This window comes from Octodon degus, unplaced genomic scaffold (assembly GCF_000260255.1).
Source record: "Octodon degus isolate 3935 unplaced genomic scaffold, OctDeg1.0 scaffold00009, whole genome shotgun sequence".
Taxonomy (NCBI): domain Eukaryota; kingdom Metazoa; phylum Chordata; class Mammalia; order Rodentia; family Octodontidae; genus Octodon; species Octodon degus.
In genome coordinates this window covers 29,944,542-29,964,439 of record NW_004524585.1, presented here as the reverse complement: position 1 = coordinate 29,964,439, position 19,898 = coordinate 29,944,542, and the positions used below count along the sequence as shown (strand labels likewise).

General features: G+C 44.1%; 1 protein-coding gene across 1 annotated transcript in view; it reads left to right on the top strand.

The window, feature by feature from the left end:
• The window catches only part of Fam81b (family with sequence similarity 81 member B), a 49,997-nt gene that overhangs the window by 2,257 nt on the left and 27,842 nt on the right, over positions 1-19,898 (top strand). The window contains 2 exon segments of the mRNA XM_004625432.2: positions 2,335-2,399; positions 17,906-18,149. Coding sequence (XP_004625489.1) covers positions 2,335-2,399; positions 17,906-18,149 — 309 coding nt within the window.

The window sequence follows — 19,898 nt, the reverse complement described above, 5'->3', positions numbered from 1 at the left end:
GGTACCACTTCCTGATTTTGAGCAAGTCTGCTATTTCCCTGATCCTCAGGTTCTTTACCTATAAAAATAACCATCTTAAATGATCTCAGTAATAAGAATTTCAGTTATTCAAAGTAACTAATATTAACCATAATGTAAAAATAATGACACTAATCTTCCAGAGTTCTTGGAAAAAATGAAATCACATATTTGAGAAAGAATTATATGAGGTAGAAGCTATGCCCACCATGTGCAGGACCCTGTGTTTGATCGCTAGGATCACAAACTATTAGTTTTTAAAGCATTCTTATAAAAGGATGAAAACTGATATGTGTAAAAAAAATTCCATAATAATTGCCAAGTATTTTCACTGCAAAACAATTTTTATATGTAACCACATCATAACCTGCAAGAATGGGATGAAAAAGTGTGAAGTGTTTTTATTCAGTTGCCGGAATTTTAAAATTTAAAAACTGTTTTAAGTAAAAAGGTATTTGAAAAGAAAAAATATGCCATGATGGTTATGACTTTGCTCAAGGTAATAGAATTATAAATGAGTATTTTTTCCTGTAATCTTTTTATTCTCTATACTTTTCTGAAATTTTCTCTATCATCATATTTAACATTTATCACTTTAGAAGTGTGGCATTGGAAGTGCTTTTAAGATGATGTTATTTGTAATCTTCCAAATAAGACTTCTAAATACATATTAATAAAACTAACATGTATTATTATTACTAATTAAGATATATGTTAATATGTACATTATACACCAGGAGAAAGGAGGGTGAAAGCCCAGTGATTCATTACCCTTGGACACACTCTAACACAGTTTCACTCCTAAAAGAAGAAGCCTCCTGGGTTCTGAATACACACGGAAAACAACAGCATTACCAAAGAAGTTAGCAAAATCAGACTCTCACTGGCCTGGAGGTCACAGTGAAGAGATGGGAAAGACGGAATTAGAATGAAATAGCTAAGGAGCGCAGAGCCCAGTACTGTTCTAGCAGGAAAGAGCGATGAGAAAGCAGGGCCAGGACAGAACAGTGAGCTCTTCTATGGGTTAAACATGGAATCCAGAACAGAGGCCCCACTACAGTCATACATACCAGCCTGAACGCACCCGATCTTGTCAGAACAGAGGCCCCTGAGTGGCTCAGTAAAGGGAAGCACTATCACTCTCACTCTCACTGTCACTGTCACTACCACTACCACTACAAAAGCACTATCCCTGATGCCATCCAAGCAGCTTCTGACCCATTCTGGTCACATGCCACCACGTGGGCTGGATCAGGACAGCATCATTGTTGTCAGGTGACCTCTATGTGCTTTCTTGATAATGGATTTACCTACTTAAGATGTTTGTACGTCTCGGGAGAGGAAGGTTTCCAACTGAGGTGCTTGGCTTTAAAATAAGAAATGGCAATTCCAGGGGCATTTGCAAAAGGACTGATATCTGTATGGGCAAGAGGATCTTTAACATATTTTGCCCATCACAATAGCATCTTAACAAGCCAAAAATACACTAGAAATATAGTTTTCTTTAACTGAGATGAACTATGACTCATGCTGTCTCTATTGAATTCGTTCAAAGATAGTCTCTGGAAATCAGAATAAATCTGTATTGTATTTTTAAATTTAAAAAATGAAAGAACACTGGATTCTAGGCATTTTTTACACAAAAATCAATACGTTTACTATTCTTTTTCCACACAGAAATTTTGCCAAATTTTCAACTTTCACACAAATAGAACACTCTAAAAAAAAAGAAAGAAAACATTTTAGAAGTATCATTTCTTCAGATTAGAAATTATCAGCTAACTTCATAGAACCAACTATGTTTAATATGAATAAATTGTATATATAGCTATGCTTCTATTTCTTTGTGATTATAATAATCTAACAGTCAAGTTTTTTAGAAAATAAAATTACTTGGATAGTTTAGCTTTCCATTTTTAGGCTTGTCTATTGAAAATTAGCTGATTCCCCTAAGAAATCAACATGTCAGGAATAATTCACTCTATTAGGACTTCTTTTAATATTCAGTCAATGGTTGCTGCATAGTTCCTTTAGGAATTATCCAGGAATAATCTATGGCTTTGACTTTTCTAAAAAGTTTTTTTCTGTTATACCAAAGTTAGGAAATACCACTCTGTAATATCTTCCCAAAACTTCACTTTGGCTTAGTCACTAACAATAAAAATGGAGCACATACAAGATGAAATGGGCAGGTGGGCTATAGATGGTATGCACTTTGCTTCAAATCAAAACATTTATTTAAGAATAAAAAGGATAACAGTAGCCTATAAGGTAGTAGTTGAGAGATATATCTTAAGTCTGTGACCTTTGTTTTAGGTGAGATTATCTCCAGCCAAAATGTCTACCAAGAACTCTACCGACCTAGTTGAATACGTTGACAAGTAAGTTCAGAAATTACTAGTTTTAACTATTTACTGCACTCAAGGATCGGGTCAGAAATTAAGCTACCTGAATTAGATCTCTGCATTTGTGTTAACTAGTTCTCTGCTTTCAGAAGACCCTAAACCATTTCAGAAAAATGAAAGTCTTCAATTTCTTTGACTAGCAAATAAATAGACTTTACCACCTTTTTCCTTAAATGACTACCATATGTATGTGTAGATTCATGTATAAAATAATATAACACAGGCAATAAGTGGCATATGATACCAAGATTACTCAAATAAACCTTACCATGACTTTCAAAATGAGCCAAACAAATCTGTTAACATTTCATGACAAAACTAGAAAAAAAAATTATATATATATATAATATATATTTTATATACATGTATATATTATATATATATATGTATCAAGCCAATCACTAGAAAATTACATCTCTACCATGTCCAGTTATATATCAAGCTCTTCCAAGAAGGAAGTCTAGTAAAGCTGATCATTCTGATTTGCATATTAGTCATTGACAAGCAGACATCCACTGATTTCATGGTAATGCACTCAATGCCTGTTTAAGCTCTCTTGAGCAGAAAAAGGTAACAAAGCCTGGCTTCTTAGAGGTTTTTGGGGGTTTGCTGTATTCTTCTGCCAGAGGAAGGAGCATCACTGGACATGGAAAGCCTCAGATCTATTCTTTAATCTCTCCAATCAGCTACTAAACTTTGAGGGAGGAAAAAAAAAAAAAAAAAAACTCCTCTCTAGGCAATCTCTTCCTGCTTTATACAATATGGTGGGAGTTGCAGGTGATCAGTGATGAGTACTTGTTACTTCTCAACTCTCACTGAAATTTCTCATGCTCATTCTTCTGTATAATTAAGTAGGTGGTTAAAATTTAGGAACATTATTCTCTCCTGGGATTTAATTTTGAATGAAAAAAATTCTTATAAATCTCTTTGTATTCTTCTTGAATTGCCTAGAATCAAAGATTTTCTAATGTTCCTTCCACCTCTAATGTTCCAAACCATTTACTCACTTAAGAAATCTGTGTGTGCATTACATGTCCCTACTAAACACCAGGTACTGTGCTAGACACTTGGAGAATTTCCAACAAGCAAATAAATAAGAAGATCCTTGCCTCAGATCTTAGACTCTAGCAATAGGAAGACACACACATTGCTGGTAGGCTGGTCAGAATGCGTCTCTTCCAGGAGTGGGCATTTGCATCAAGAGAAGATGGGAGGGACCTGGGCACCTGGGCATCTTGGAGAAGAGCAGTTTCTAAGGCAAGAATGGAAGTGGGACAAAACGGTTGAGAAAAAAAAGATGCAAACGAAGTTGGACTACGATAGCACCTGGATCTGTTGTGAAAGTCTGTGGGTGGAAGAAGCACTGAATTTCTCCAGTCCACAGGGAGACTTCAAAACTTCTAAATGTTCTAAAAACAGAAAAGGAGGCTAGGAAACGAAAGCGTTTAGTACTGAGCAGTCGGCCAGGGCGGACAGTAGCCATTCTCAGCACTTTTCCCAGGAGTACAGTTTTGGAAGATGAGGGTCTGGCTGACAGCCAAAGCATCGTATTGAAGATGTGGATGCATAAAACTTTTAGTGAGTCAGATGCACAAAACAATAAACGATTAATAATTTCTCCTTGTCGGTAGAATGCGACACTCAGGGTCTCAAGGTATTCTGTTTCAACGTCTTTCTTAGAACCACAGCAGACGTTTTGTTATGTCGTGATGTATTACCTTGGGCGCTGCCTGAAGACCAATGTTTCACACTATGATACGAAAAAGTAAGGCAGCGCACTGTGGGAAGAAGGCTTCCCGTGGAAAGGGCTGGGCTTGCTGCGCTGCCTGGCGCTGCCGGAAACCACAGTGCAGTCTGATTGTTAGGCGCGGGCACAGCCACTGCCCTGGGTGCCACCCACAGCGCCCCAACCCTGCAAGGCACGGGCTGCCCAGCCCAGCTTCGTGCTTCCTGCCCTGGAGGCCCTCACGGCTCGTCAGATGGAAGAGCTTCCGTCGCAGTCCAGTAGAGGGAGCGCTTCCAACCTCAGGGCCTCGAGAGGACGGATGGGAGTGGGAAAAGGTGACTCGGGAAAGAGTGGGATGATGGTAGGGGCAAACTACCTACGGAGGAGCAGAGGAGTAAGCATGCCTTACTGCCCTTAGACAAGTGCACCTGTACCAGGAAAAGCTGCTAAGAAACCTAAACAAAGGGGCTGAGGGGTAGGAGAGAGAGGAGGGTGTGAAAGTGATTGCGGCGGCTGCTGAGCCTGTCAGCCTCAGGTTCCTCCCCTCGACAGAAAATTCACTTATGCTGTGGGGAAGTTACAAGAATGAAAAGACATGCTTTTGAAAGCAGTACAGTAGTTTAAACACTATCTAGACATTAGATACTGTTTCTTTGCTTTTCTGAAAAAATAAAATTTCGTAACAGGGGCTGGGAGATGGCTCAGTAGAGTAAGCCCTTCCCTGGCAAGCGCAAGGGCCTGAGTCCAATCTTTGGTTCTGCCAAAAAATAAAAATAAAATTTCATAACAAAATAATCTCAAAAGCAGTCACCGGGAGTAAAAATAGACCAAAAAAAAAAAAAAAATCTCTCTTGTAAAGAAGAATTAAACAGATAATAGCCCAAAACTTTCTTTTCAATGAACTAAGAGAAACTAGTAACATAACTGAAACCGATGAGTACATAGACCAAAATATTTTTGAAGCACCGCAGCAGGTAGTTCAGGGAATGCGCTGAGCTTCTCCCTGCCACCTACTGAGCTATCTTCTAAGGATGCACCTTGAGAATCTAAAGTTACGGCGCAGTGAGTCAGACACACAAGCTTACGTGTCACATAGTTTCTCTTGCGTGAGAAACTCGCAATGTGCATATGCCTATGGTTGGTGTCTAGGTGGCCCCCCGCAAAGTCTCATGTAAGCCATGGGACTGACCCAGCTGGAGCGCCGCAGTGGCTTGAGGGGCGGGGCCAGAGGACCAGGGCGGGGCTCGTGGGCGGGGCCAGAGAGGCTCCGACGGTTAAAGTGGCAGCATGCACTCTGCCCACACCAGCCCCCCCACCTCCCCACCCCCCCACCCTCCAACCCTCCCACCGCCCTGCCTTTGGGCTTTCTTGGAGGTACGGAACGAATGGGTTATCCTGGACGAGGTGGTACTCCAGCCTCTGCTCTAGGTCTTGTTACATAGTTCAGGCTATTTAAAACTATGAAACCTCCAGTAACTGTGAGTAACCTTTCCTTCCCTCATTTTGAGTGTCAAGTATTTGTCTCAGCAATGAAAGAAGAGTAACTAATACAGAATTCACACAAATAAAGATCAAAATAGAAGAAGTAAGATATTATTATTAAAAATCCCTTACATTTCTCTTGATTCAAAGAACAGCCCATCTGTGCTAGCTTCCCATGTTGCCGTAACACAGTGCCACAAGCTACAAGGCTCAGAACCACAGAAATTCATTGCCTCACAGTTCTGGAGACTTCAGCAGGAGTTGGCTCCTCCTGAGACTGTATCTGTCCTGTGGCCTTTCTCAACCACTAGTTTCCCTGCTCCCACCTGTTCCTGCATCTTTCCATTTTCCTGGTGCCTCTAAACATCAGTCCCAATGGATAAAAGGATTGCCATGCTTTGCTGAGAACTCACCTAAACTATTCACATCTGCAATGACCCTGTTTCAAAAAAGATCCCATTATGAAATATTGGATCTTAAAACTTCCACATATTTTGGGGCTACAATTCAGTCCTTAGTGCCATTTACAAATTACTAACCCTGTTGCTCTATTTTGGGTTCCTCGTAGAAGAGAAACCATGCAGTACTTAAATTTATTTCACTTAGCATCATGGTCTCATTGCGCATGCTTTTTTCTGCAAATGACTCCAGTTTATCCTTCTTTATGGCAGGATAGTACTCCATGAATGCAATCATTATGCACTGCAAACATGTACTAATATAAAAATAAGAACTTAAGAGAAAAACGACTCTTGACTGGTCCAGCCCCAGGCAGTCCCAGCCCCTTTGAAGCCATCACTCCAGCCTCAGGCCAAAGCCCAGAACTGAGCTGCAGTGCTGATAGAGGCCGATTCTATACTGAGCTCTGACCTCCACTGAGGTCTGTCCACCATCAGACCCCTGACAGAGCAGGCCTGGGCCCTGGCTTTGTATGTCCTGTCTGGGTCTGAGCATCTCAGATGGAGCCCCCCTTCCCTTCCTCAGTCAAGGGTAAAGGTGGCCTGGCTTCGTGGACCAGGGCTCTGGGCTCCCTTCCTTCCTTGCAAGAACGCTGGGCCGAAGCACTGCAGAAGTGTGATGTAGACAAAAAACTTAAAAGAAGAAAAAGACATTAAAAATTAAAAACGACTGATAACTCCAAGAATATGGCTGTAAAATATTTCACATTGCAAAACATTGCAAATACACGACTTCAATTGCTTGCCCTCAGCCACGTGCCTGGGGCCGGAGCCCTTCTCTCCACAGGTCAGAGAAGTCTTCTGGGGAAGCTAACCAAGGTTAAAGGCAGTGAGGAGACTCAAACCCAGGTCATCTGACGATAGGTACAGTGTTCTTTACACTGGAGACATTAAACACACACGCCTTCCTTAGCTCCCAGAACAAGCAAGGGAGTATGGGAGCGCTACCCAGTGCTACCACAAAATCTAGGAGTTTCAAAAGGCACCAGAGTGAGTGCGCACCAGGCAGCAATCGCAGGGGGCTGTGCCTGCTGCCCTCCCCCACTCTGATGCCTACATGAGAACTCACGCCCTTCCCAACAGGTGCTTCTGCACTGCTGCAGTTTTACTGAACCCTAACTGCAGGAGAAGTCTGCCTGATGGGGTGCAGAACTCGCCATACGGAGCAGCCACACAAGCGTCCCTCCTCTGGTCTCCTCTTGGCTGGGCCCCCAGTCCTGTCCAGGCACACCCTGCGCAGAGGCCACACTGGCCCAACCCCACTGCCCTCGGCCCATTTCTTGGACAGCGCTCCTGCACTTCAATTTCTTCCCTCAATCCCAGATCGCTCGCCCTGACAGTGAACTCAACAGCATGGGCTTTTGAGGCTACCAAAGCCCATCTCCCATGATGCTTCATTAGAAAGAAACAGAGAAATTACAGAAATTATTCTTTTCTGTTTCACCATTCTCCACACACAGATTATTATGAGCTCAGAATGAAACTAGTGATAAAATAGACACAAAGATGCAGAAAACATCCTCGTTACGCCCTTTGGCGTTCCAGAAGAGTTTAAATAGCCAAAGCTGGTCTCCAGGTGTTACAGGTTGCCGAAACAGTTATCAGAATCTCCTCGGTAAATGTAGCGCTCCCCCTACAAGGACAGGACAGGCAGGGAGGCAAAAGCTCACGTAGGATGCTGCCAGCCACACGGAGCTGCGAGGAAGAGAGCTCTGAGCCTGTGGAAAATCCGATCAGATTGAGCTGTGGGCTGAACTACACAGCCACAACTACACAGCCAGGGACCCGGGAGAGGCCCAGATTCCCCTCTGGAAGGTCGCTTTCTCCCAAGGTTCAAGAACTCTGTCTGGACCAGTCCAGGGTCTCACTCATTTCTTCCCTTGCATAGTTGAATTTAGATAGAGGTCACCCACTAATATGATGTGCTAACAAAGCGCATGGGTGTGTGGCTGGCCTGTGTACAGTCAGGGGCAGGGTGGCCAAATCACAGGCCCTGTGGAAGACTTCAGGTTGCAGCCAGTTGAGTACTACCTGAGGAGGTAAATAATAGTCCACCAGGAATCTCTCTTAGACAGTTAGGAATATTCGTGTCTTTGTTCTTCTACACATTGCCTTAGGCCAGTCGGGAAACAATATTCTCTTAAAGTAATAAAAATTGGAAAATATATAAGGAAGCCTTATGTTTGTCTTGTAGAAGCGATGTAAATGAAACTAAAAAGTCTTTTTTTGCTTTACTGAACTTTAATAATAATCATGGTAATTATGCTCCAATTAACAGAAACTCATACGTTTGAAAAAAATTCAGAAATGGAAACCCTCCATTTAAATATAATATAACTTTTAAAACAATCAACTTTAAAGGAAAAGAAATAGCAGCAGCCTGCCTTTGTGTAAGGCTCTAATGTCTCCAGGGTTGCAGGCAAATATATTTGCATGGCAGTCAGAGCTGCCCTCATGCGAGCTTTGTCTCACATGCCAGATAGAAATGACTCCGAAGCCATCTGTGACCGGCAGGACCACAGACTGGCAGGTGAGACGGGTGGCAGCCCTGTCCTACCGGTCCCTCTATAGGCTGCTTGCTCCTTGCTCTTTCTGGATGGCATGTGACACAGCCTGTGGCACCCTCAGCAATGAGTGCTTGGGCCCCTCTTAGCCTGGACCTGTTCAGGGCTGTTTGTACCCCCCTCTACTGCAGACTTCCCCTTGTTAACTCACAACCCTCGAGATCTACCCACCTAGCCAAATAAGTCCTGTTTAAGGATGATGTCACTAAAATGCTTGGTTGCTAAGCACCTTGTCTGTCTCGCTTTCCAACTTGACATGCTGCTTCTACATGTCTCAGAACTTAAGAACTCACACTGTATATTTCCCACTCTAGTACTTCATTGTACATTTTCCCTCTATCATTCACTGAGTCACATGACAGACCCTAAGCCAGAGGTGTTCAGTCTTCAGAACTGGCAGAATCGCCTGAGTGCCTACCCTCACATCCCGTGTTCTTGCCTTCACTGCCCACACATGGTGATTCAGTAGGTGTCTCATTCACTTCCTCCTCATGGGACACAATACCTGAAGATGCCCACAAAGGAAGAGAGCTTTATTCTGGCTCACAGTCTGTAGCGGTTTCAGTCCACAGCCAGCTGGCTCCAGGCAGGGCAACATGACTGAGGAGAATTTGTCATGATTTTTTCCAAATTTGTGGGTTGCCTTTTCACTTTGTTGATAATTTCTTTTGACGTGAAAAAACTATCAAGAAGATCATACACCATGACCAGGTAGGATTCATCCCAAGGATGCAAGGATGGCTCAATATTCAAAAATCTATAAATATAATACACTATATCAATAGAGCGAAAACTAAAAACCACATGATCATCTCCATTGATGCAGAAAAGGCTTTTGACAAAGTCCAACACTCATTCATGTTCAAAGTCCTACAGAAAATTGGAATAGATAGCCTCTACTTCAATCTGGTAAAAGCCATTTATGAAAACCCAACAGCTAACATAATCCTGAATGGGGAAAAACTGAAATCTTTTACTCTTAGATCTGGTACAAGATAAGGATGTCTTCTATCACCACTCTTATTCAATATAGTTCTGGAATCATTAGTTACAGCCATTAGACAAGAGAAAGAAATAAAAGGAATAAGAATAGGTAAAGAAGAAGTTAAATTATCTTTATTTGCAGATGACATGATACTTTACTTGGAAGACCCAAAAGACTCCACCAAGAAGCTACTAGAATTAATACAGAAATTCAGTAGCATAGCGGGTTATAAAGTCAATACCCAAAAGTCAATAGCGTTCCTCTAGACTGAGAAGAATTTATGTAGCAAAGCCATCTAGGGCTTGACTCATTCAATGGGCTTAACATCATCGAGCAAATAGGCTTTCTATTCTTCTTTCCTGCCCTTCTCTTTTTCCTTGTGATCACAAGATGGCTTTACCGGTTCTAGGAGTCACGCGTAGATGTGATGACATTCAACAGAGAAAAAGCAACTTTTTTCTTGACTTTCTTCTTACTTTCTTTCTTCATCTATTCATTTATTTTTGTAGTGCTTGGGACTGAAGTCAAGTTGTTTGCACTGAGCTATATCCAAGCTCATGTTATAATTTTTTTTTAAGAGTCTCACTAAGTTCCCCAGGTTGGGCTTGAACTTGCATTTTCCCACCTCAATCTCTCAGAGCGCTCGAATTTCAAGCATGTGCTATCATATCAAGCTGTATCCCTCTGGGTAAAGGTAAAGAAGCCTGACCCAGCAGTCCCACAGCAAGTTTCTCCTCTATCTCCTTGGCCAGAATTGCTACACCTGCTCCCACCTAAAACAGTGGCATTCCAATCCAGAAGAAAGGACACATGATGAGTCCTCCCCCACAGTATGTGAGGGGTGGGAGGGTGACTGAAGCCAGGCAGAAATGGGGCTGACTATTGGAAGGTAACTCACAGTGCCTGCTGCAATGAGAAGGTGGAGGAGAAACACTGCACTGAGCTTGGGGCGGAGCAGCAGCACCTACAAGGGTCTGTCTAGGACTAAGCGGAGATCTAACGCCTTTGCTGGCAGATCCTGACTCCAGGGACCTCAAGGCCAGAAAGCAGCTCCAGCTCCACAATCCGCAGTCCAGGGCAGAGTTGTCACCACCAGCAGGGCCTGGTGCTTTCTTCCCTCCTACCTCTGATTCACACTGTGAGCCAGGGTAGTGCTGTCACTGTGGTGGGTGTAAGAGGAGTGGAACATCCATCTGATGCTGTACAGTAATGCTGAGCCAGGTGAGCATGGGGGGAGTGTGACGAATGAAACCCCCTCAGAAAGGCCTCCTTTGTTCTTAGATATACAGGTGGCAGGAAAGAGGTATCTCATCCAGGCCGAGATGATTTCATCTTGCTCAAGAAAGTAAACCCGAGGCACCGACAGCCACTGACTTTACAGAGCTAATAGTTTTCCCCAAAGCTGAGCCTTAAGAGCACTGGCAAGTTAGTAGGATCAGTCAGTCCATAACTATTCACTGCCCATTTACATGTGTCATGCACTGCTCCAACATGCGGGTGCTGCTGCAGACAACGTGCAAATCCGTCTGTGCACGGAGTTCTGTTTGAGTGGTGGACAGAAAACAGCAAACAAGTAAACAAGATGACTGCGAGAGACTCGTAGGTCTCATTTCTCCTGCCGCCTTTTCTGTAGTTAAGGAAGAAGAAAATGTAATTAATTTTTATCACTTTCTAAGTTCTTGGCTGGGACAGGTTCCTGTTACCAGGAGGCAAACTAACAAGAGAAGAACACAAGCAAGTTTGCTATACACTATACACAGTGTGTGTTGCCTGGAAGAAGCGACTGCGGAGCTTGGGAGCCTGGTGGGAACACCATTTTAATGAAGGACAGTGAGTCTGATAGCGACAAAACAAAGGACCATGAAGTCTCAGACTTCCCAAGTCAGAAACTAGGGGAAGGTATTACTTATTGCAACTATTGTATTTTTCTTATCTAACTCTACTTATTTCCTTATGCTTATTTTATTTGCTAATATCTTCCCTTATCTTCTCTTGTAGTGTTTTACTAGTCTTTTGAAAAAAATTCTACACTTATTCGAATGCTCCTCCTTTGTAGGAATCTATAATCCACTAGGTTAGGTATGTGCTGTCTGCTTCAAATCACTGTGAGCTCACTTTGTCCTGGGGATGGATTTCAACCCATACCTCCTCAGCTTCACTGAGCCCAGGGGTGGGAAGGTGTTAATGAGCTCCAGGCTCTCCACAGTCAGCCTCCCACCCCCTCTGAAGAAAGAACTGGTGTGAGGCCTTCACCTTTTTGCTCTTCAGGAGGCACCAAGGTCAGGAGAAGGCTTTTCAGGTAGAACTGCTCAGCAGCAACTGCCCAAATCTAGCTGTCCCCTCATTGTTACTGCGAGCCCCACTCCCTTCCCTACAGAGGCCACCTGCTCTGCCTCATCTTTCTCTAGAGGACACCCATAGCAGAGTCTTCCACTTCCTGGGGGCAGGAGCAACGAAACAAGAGCAGGCTCACATTCTCCCCTCTCCCGTGAGCTGTTCTTCCCAGGCAGGCTGAGCTGTCTCTTGCCCACTGGGCTGACACTGGGATGCCGAGGAAAGACTCTTAGAGGCAGATGGGAACAGATGGCTCACTCTGGAGTGCAGCGAGATCAACATGTGGAAAGAGACGGGACCAGACAGAAGGAAAAGGAGGGCCATGTTGTGGTGCCAGTGCAGAGGTCAGCTAAATCCACCAGGAGCGGTGAGGTGCTGAGGTGGCCTGTCAATGTTGGCCTGAGTTAGTCACAGCAAGTGACTGACCAGCCACCAAATGCAGGTGGCCCCAGGAAGTGGGCAGGCCCTGGCCAGGCAACTCTCTTGGATCTCTTAGCAGCTGGGGGCAGTCAGCCCTTCCTTCCTGAAAGGAGATTTCGCTGCCCCACTACCCACTGCAGTAACCCACTCATTCACTAATTTAAAATAATCTTCAACATTGCCTTTCCTCCTCCCTTTTTCTTTCTGGATTCTGCAAGCTCTTACGGGGAAAGATGTGGAGGGGGCAGGCATGCTACTTCAGCTTTTGGGTCAAAACTCTAGTCAACCCATGAATTTTGACCCTGAAGAATTGTATAATTCTGTTCCTTTGCCTCTGTGCTTGGTCCCACATGAGCCGTTGTGTTCCCCTGGGTCGGACATAATTAGCTCACACAGTCACCCTAGCTCTCAGCTCTCTTGCTCAGTGAAGCCCTCAATTTTCTAAGGAGTTGTGAGCTGGGTGAGTTCTCTGAAGTCCCAGGCAGCACTGAGTAGAACTGTGAAATGGTCTAAAGGTGGCCTGAGGGCTCTGCTGAGACATCAGGACCCCTGGCAAGGGAGACAGCACCACTTTGCACAGGACCAAGGTCTGCTCTGTGAGTCCCTCCACCCCGTTTTCAGCACTAGGTCCCACCACCCAGTGGCAGAGGCTAGGGTCAAACAGTGGGATGGGCTAAAGGCCAAGTAGACAGTGATGGTGCAGCTGTCCTTTTTAACCTAAGTGATTCTGAAAGTGTCTGCTCCCTGTCACACTTGCACAGTGCCTCCAACTCAGCCAGTCTCAGGGTCCCCAGCCAAGTCTTCAGCCACCATTGACTTTCTGATAAAATTCAACTTTTTGTGGAAAAATACTTTCAGACTGTTCAATGAGTGACCCTCTGTGGGTGCCTTATAAATCTTTCAAGTTCCTTTCCTCCCCCTACATGTTTGTTTGTTTGTTTGTTTGTTTGTTTTTTTTAAATTTCAGTCTTGATCAAAGGCATCATCTTGCTTATGCCCAAACCGGAAATTTGTCAGTCTCTGTCTTTTCCAAGTCCACTTCCAATCTCTTCCAAAAGCTTTATAGCCTCTGGTCCCTCCTCTGTAAGGTGCCTCACATCTTTCTCCATCACATCTTAGTCTCCAGCCCTCTCACGGCTCCCATAGATTACTACGTGTGTTCTTGACTGCTGTGTGGCAAGACAGCCCCAAGCTCTGTGGCCCCAAATGACAAATAATCATCTCTCACCTTCTGTAGGTCAGGAACAGTGAAGTATCTGGCTGGGTAACTGTGGCTTAGAGTGCTTCATGAGGTCGCAGTGAACATTACAGCTGGGACTGCAGCCATCTGGAGGCTGAGGATCGCCTCGGAGGACAGTCCACCCACATAGCTGATGCAACAGTTTGGCTCTTCACTTAGTGGGTAGAATGACAAGGAAGTGCATTCCCGGGGTGTTTTGGGAGAGGCCATGGTTGGAGGGAGTCCCCACCTCTGCATACACGTGACATAGACTTCCACTTAGATGGCTTACGCTTGGGTGCCAGCTCACCTCTTGTTAATGCAGTGACCTGGACCAAATTATTCAATTCCTCTAAGCCTCAGCTTCATCACCCGGAACTGGGATAATAGTAACACTTGCCTCATGGTGTTATGAAGAAGATTTAATAAAATTAAAGTGCTGGCCAGCATATCTGGCTTATATTAAGGGCTTAAAGTATAGATGGAAGTGTACGGGTCACTAATGGACATGGCGACAGCACTTTGACCGCACGGTGACATTGTCTCCCTTTTGGGTTCTCGGCTCCTAGAGCTGTACTGTCTGACACAGCAGCCCGTGGCCACAGGCAGCCACTGCATGCTCACCATGTGGACAGGCCGAACTGAGGCGTGCCGTGAGTGCACAGCACGCAGACTGCAAAGGCCTAGAACAAGAGTGTGAAAATGGCAACAGAATTCGTCCCGATCGATGCTGCAATGTTATATACAGAGAGAGAGCAGTCTTTTTGGAAGACAAAGCTGCTGTCTCAGTTACTCTTCTCTCATTGCTGGGGCAAATACCCGACACCCAAAATGAAGGAAGGAAAGGTTTATTTAGCTCACAGTCACTGGAGGGTTCAGTACTCGGCTGGCTCCAAGGCAGAGCGGCACAGGGCAGCAAAGAGCAGAAAGCAAAATGAGGGGCAGCAGCAACAATGGCAACAGAGAGCAAGTGTGTCTCTCTTGGGTTACATTCAGGCTCTCTGCCCCAGGCTAGGTGTAGCACTCACACCCATAATCCCAACAGTAGTCAGACCCATAATCCCATACTTGGATCATGAATTAATCATGAACTCTAGAAGTCTACCCCATGACTGCATGAGGCTTTGAGGTGACAAGTAGGCACAAGCCATAATAGTTGCAAAGCTATTAAATGAAGCAGTAACTTGTTAGTGGATTTTCTTTCTCTGCATAGCATAAGCTCCACCTCCTCCTCCATTGCGCTCCCACCACACTCTGTGTTGATTTTGCCTGGCGAGATAAAATGACACATTTCACACGAGTGATCCTCATGAGCCACCACCCATTGGTGGGGGTGGGGTAACAATAATGGGATGTGGGGCTAATAGTTCCTCACCTTTAGGCAGGGCCTAAGGAAACTTGATTACAGATTAGCCAATAGAAAATAAATGATCAGCAGGCAGAAAAAACAATTTTTCTTATTTTTAAAACTCTCTTCATAGTGATGCTTAATATAAAATTGAAGGTAAGAAAGAGAAAAATTACATGTGGCAAGTGTCACTGTCAGACAACTCTGTATGTACGCTCTGCCCCTTCTTTGCTGACAAAATCCTCAATGTTGCTTCAAGCTACAATGTGCGTATTCAAAACACAAGTGATCAGAGGCAGGCCTATGGTGCAGTTCCAACAAGAGAAATACAGAGTGTCACAGTAAATTTTTTAGGAAACCCTTTTCTGGATTTCGAAAAGGAGGAAGGAGATAATTCAGATGGTATACACCTTCTGGGGGGTTCTGTACCCCCTTTCTTGTCTGGAGTGTCAACATGCTACTGCAAAGGTGGAAGCACAACCTCAAGACTCTGAGGGTGATGGCCACACCCACAGACAGGCCCGGAGGCCCCAAAGAACCTGCATGCTTGGTGTCCTCCTTGGTCCGTGGCCCAGGCCTGGCCTACCTCCAGACTCATTACACAAGCCACATAGCCCCACTGATTGCGTTCACGCTCAGGTTTTCTGTTTTACACAGCTAAATACAATATTATTTGACACTTGGAGTCTTCACAAAACACAAACGTTCACAATTTGGCCCCAAAACTCTATCCTCAGGACATTCTTAGGTCCAAGGAAATATTAGCATATGATTACCTGACTCATGCAGTAGGAATAAGTGTGAACTATTTGGCCAGGGATTTTATGATCCAGCACATGAAACTGTTATTGAAGATGCGTGTGCCATATAGAGGTACAGCCACACATCCAAGTGTACATCTATACCTCTACCTATGCACCTAGATACACAGATATATCTCCTAGTGAACAGAATTTTGTCTTATTCCCTGGCCTGAACAAAGGGCAGTGCCCTTCCTTTTAAATCTTCCTCCTCCTCCTGTGGATATTCATAAGATATTTTGCCACCACTCAGAGGTTGCATCAAGAAAATCATCCTTCAAGATACCTGGATCTAATCCTGGCTCTGCTAAATACATGGTTTTGTGACACTGAAACATTCCTTTGAATGAAAGCTTGTGAACAAGCTCACTCTAGCACACAGAGAAGACAGGAGAGAACACCCAAATCCCATCCACTGGGCCATGAGATGTGAAGTCCCCAGAACTTAATAGCATTCCAGACAAATGGAAACCTCTTATATAGATCCAGTGGAATACTGATCTGCTTAGAGGTCAGAAATCAATACACACAGGAACTTGAAAAGTGACCTGCACTTGGAGAAACATAACAGTGCTTTAGGAATGACCTAGCACCAGTTATTTAACTACTACAGGAACTATTTTCCTTATCTATAGAAATGGTAATCTACAGAAGTAGTAGTAATGTTAGACATTACTATGGTAATATACTCTGCAATGTAAAGTTGCTAAGAGAAGTATATTTTATGCAGTATTTTCCAGTTTTGATCATTAAATTCTCTTGCAGTGGCTTAGCTTAGTATTCTAAATCATATTCTTCCTCTCCTCTTCTCTCTCTGTCTCTGTGTATCTCTGCCTCTCTCTCTGCCTCTCTCTCTCTGCCTCTCTTTGCCTCTGTCTCTCTGCCTCTCCCTCCCTCTCTATTTGTTTTTCTCTCTGTGTGTATCTCTCTCTCTCTCTCTCTCTCTCTCTCATTCTTGGGGATTGAGCCCAGGGCGTATCAGCCAGGTTTCTTGTTGCTGAGATGCAACAGCAAATACCCACAGTTTTAAGGAGGCAAAGTTTAGTTTGGCTCATGATTTGAGGGGATTCCATTCATAGCAAGCTGTCACCAAGGTAGAAACAACACAGCCAAGTGCAGGGCAGAGCAAAACTGCATCTTAGGTCACAGCAGTCAGGAAGCAGAGCAGAAGAAGAACCAGAAAGCAGCAAGCTGGGAGCCATGCAGAGTGTCTAAGGCACACTTCCATGAGCAACCCAGGTGTACCCAGGAGTGTGCTTACCTCGTCTGTAGGCTCTTTTGATCCAGCAAAGTTGGAAAACCACATCAGGGTTAATGGACACAGTCACCTAGACTAGGATTGAACTGTCAAACCTCCTGCCTCAGCCTGCTAGAGTGCTGGGATTAAACGGTAACCTTACCACATCTGATCTCAGTTTTTGCATTTTTATTTTTATTTTTTATCTTTTGGCCGGCTCAGGCCTGCCTGAGGGTGAGGCTGGTGCAGCATGTGGTGCCAGGGATTGAACCGAGGTTTCTTGTGCCTGCCTAAGCTTGCCTAAGCAGACGCTTTAGATCCCTGAGCTATATCGCCAGCCCAATAATTTTTTTTTAGTTTTGCATTTTTAAATGTGCCTGTTAACCCATCACTCAGGAAGCTAAGACAGGAGGACTGTTGTGAGTTTGAGGCCAGCATGAACTACAAAGTGAGTTCAAGTCCAGCCTGAGCTACATAGCAAGACCCTTTCTCAAAAAGACAAATATATATGTGTGTGTGTATGTGTGTGTGTGTGTGTGTGTGTGTATTATCTAGGTTAAAGTAAAAAAGTTTTTATAAAGTGTTTATAAAATTGTAAGTCATAAAGAAATCTAAAAACTTCCTTTATGGAATCCCCACCCTCCCCCAACCACCACCAATTTGGCTTAAAAATTTATCACTGTGTATTGACCAATTCCTGCTTAGGAAACAAAAACTGTATGATTCAAGACCAAGGCTTAAACCCTAGCTGCTTCTTCATGGAAACATAAAGCCAAGATTCAGACCAGGTAAGTGCTTCCGGTCCTATTTTCTCACAGCGGAGAAACTGATGGGGCCGCAGCCCGCGCCAGCGAGGCTCCGGGCGGCCCGCTCGCCCTCCTGACGCGCGTGTTTCCTTCCGCTGCGCAGGGCTCGCCCTTTCCTGCCCATCATTGCCAAAGCCCAGACGAGCCAGCTGGAGGACAGGCTGAGCCTCCAGGAGCGCACCATCGCGTTCCTGCTCGAGCAAGCCTTCCGCATCAAGGAGGACATCTCTGCGTGCCTCCAGGGGGCCCACGGCTTTCGGAAGGAGGAGTCGCTTGCCAGGAAGCTGCTAGAAAGCCACATCCAGACCATCACCAGCATCGTCAAAAAACTCAGCCAAAACATTGAGGTACTTCCTGTTTCCAATACGTGGGCATCCTGGCTTGACCAAGATTATCCACGCCCGAAGTCACCGTTCAGCTCTAGGAATCTCGGTTATTGCTGCATGTAGATGCGTTTAATCCAGCTGCTCCCAAGGGAAACTGTTCAGTTTCTTGTCTAGCTTATGACAAGAAGCACAAGAAACTTGTATTAAAAATATGTATTGTACATCTATCTTATGACAGTGAGGATAACTTTAACGTTACATCAGCCCCGGTGCCAAGGTGCCCGTGTTATTCTAAATCGCCAAGACTAGCAATGTAATAATTTCAGGCAAAGGTTTTCACAGAGCTTCGAAGCGCTGGCTCAGGGCCCTCCACAGCCTGCGCCATCGATCTCTGACCCATCTCCACCCCTTCCTCCAGCCACGAGGACTTGCCAGCAGTCCTAGCTACTACTCTGACTAGATCATCTCTCTCTTGCTGTTCCTATGACATGCCCCTCGTTTCCTCAGGTTTGTGCTCAAGTACCACCTTTTCAGAGAGGATGCCTCCTATCCCCTGCAAAATAACACCTTCTCTCTCTTCAAGGGAGTTTCAGTCTTCCTTCAATTCTTTTTAACCTCAAAACTTATCATGATGTATGAGAATCTGTACTTGTCTATTGTTTGTTTTTCCCTTCTAAAATATACTCTGCATAAGGCATCGCCTTTGACTCACTATAGAGCACCACACCAGATAATAACTGTGTATGCTACATAGTCAGTACTGTGTTAATATATATATATATTTTTGTTTGTTTGTTTGTTTGTTTGTTTGTTTTGTTTTTTCAGAACCAAGGATTGAACTCAGGCCCTTGCGCTTGCCAGGCAAGCATTTATTCTACTGAGCTATCTCCCTGGCGCCGATAATATTTCTTTTTTTATCTTTTAAAAAAGTTATTCATTTATTTGGCACAGGGTCTCAGTATGCAGCTCTGACTCATAAAGATCCTCCTGTCTCAGCCTCCCCACTGCTAAGATTACAGATGTCCACCACCACTCCTGGTTTTATGGAGTGCCTGGGGTACCAGGCCAGCACAGCATGTGGTACTGGGGATTGAACCCAGGTCTTTGTGCTTGCTAGGCAGGCTCGTAGACCACCGAGCCATCTCCCCAGCCCAATATTTCTTGAAGTAGGTGGTCTTGAAATAAAAATGAACTTTTTGATATAAAAAAAGAAAATTCTTAGGCTATATCTAGATAAACACATTTTAATTACAGTTCTCTAACTTTTTGGAATGTATATGCAATTCTGCCTCAGCTAACAGTTCTCAGAAAGTGTTTTAGATGATAACACTAGGAAACTGGCCAAAAACTTGCTCAGCAATGAAAAGTGATGCCCTTCTACAATATTTAACCTTCTTCACTAGTGTACCAGATTGACTAAAAATGAAAACAAACCAGAAAAGTAAACACCAACAAGGGGATTGAGCCAGCAATGACTTGTTCATTAATTTGAATTTAAGGTCAAGGATATTTATGAATCGATTTTCTAGATGTGTGGGGTGTAGCAAATTCTAAAATGTAGTTGGGAGAATGCAGAAAGTAAAAGCCCTTAATGAACTTTTCCAACAGTACCTTACTAGTATCTAGCATGTATTCAGTGTGATCAAGGTATTTTTCAGGCATAACAAAATATTATCATGAGGGTGTCAAGAGATAAACAGCTCCCCAGGGGCAAGCCATAGAGTTATAGGTGGCAATGGCAATGATCTTGAGAGTCTTCAGAAGATTTTT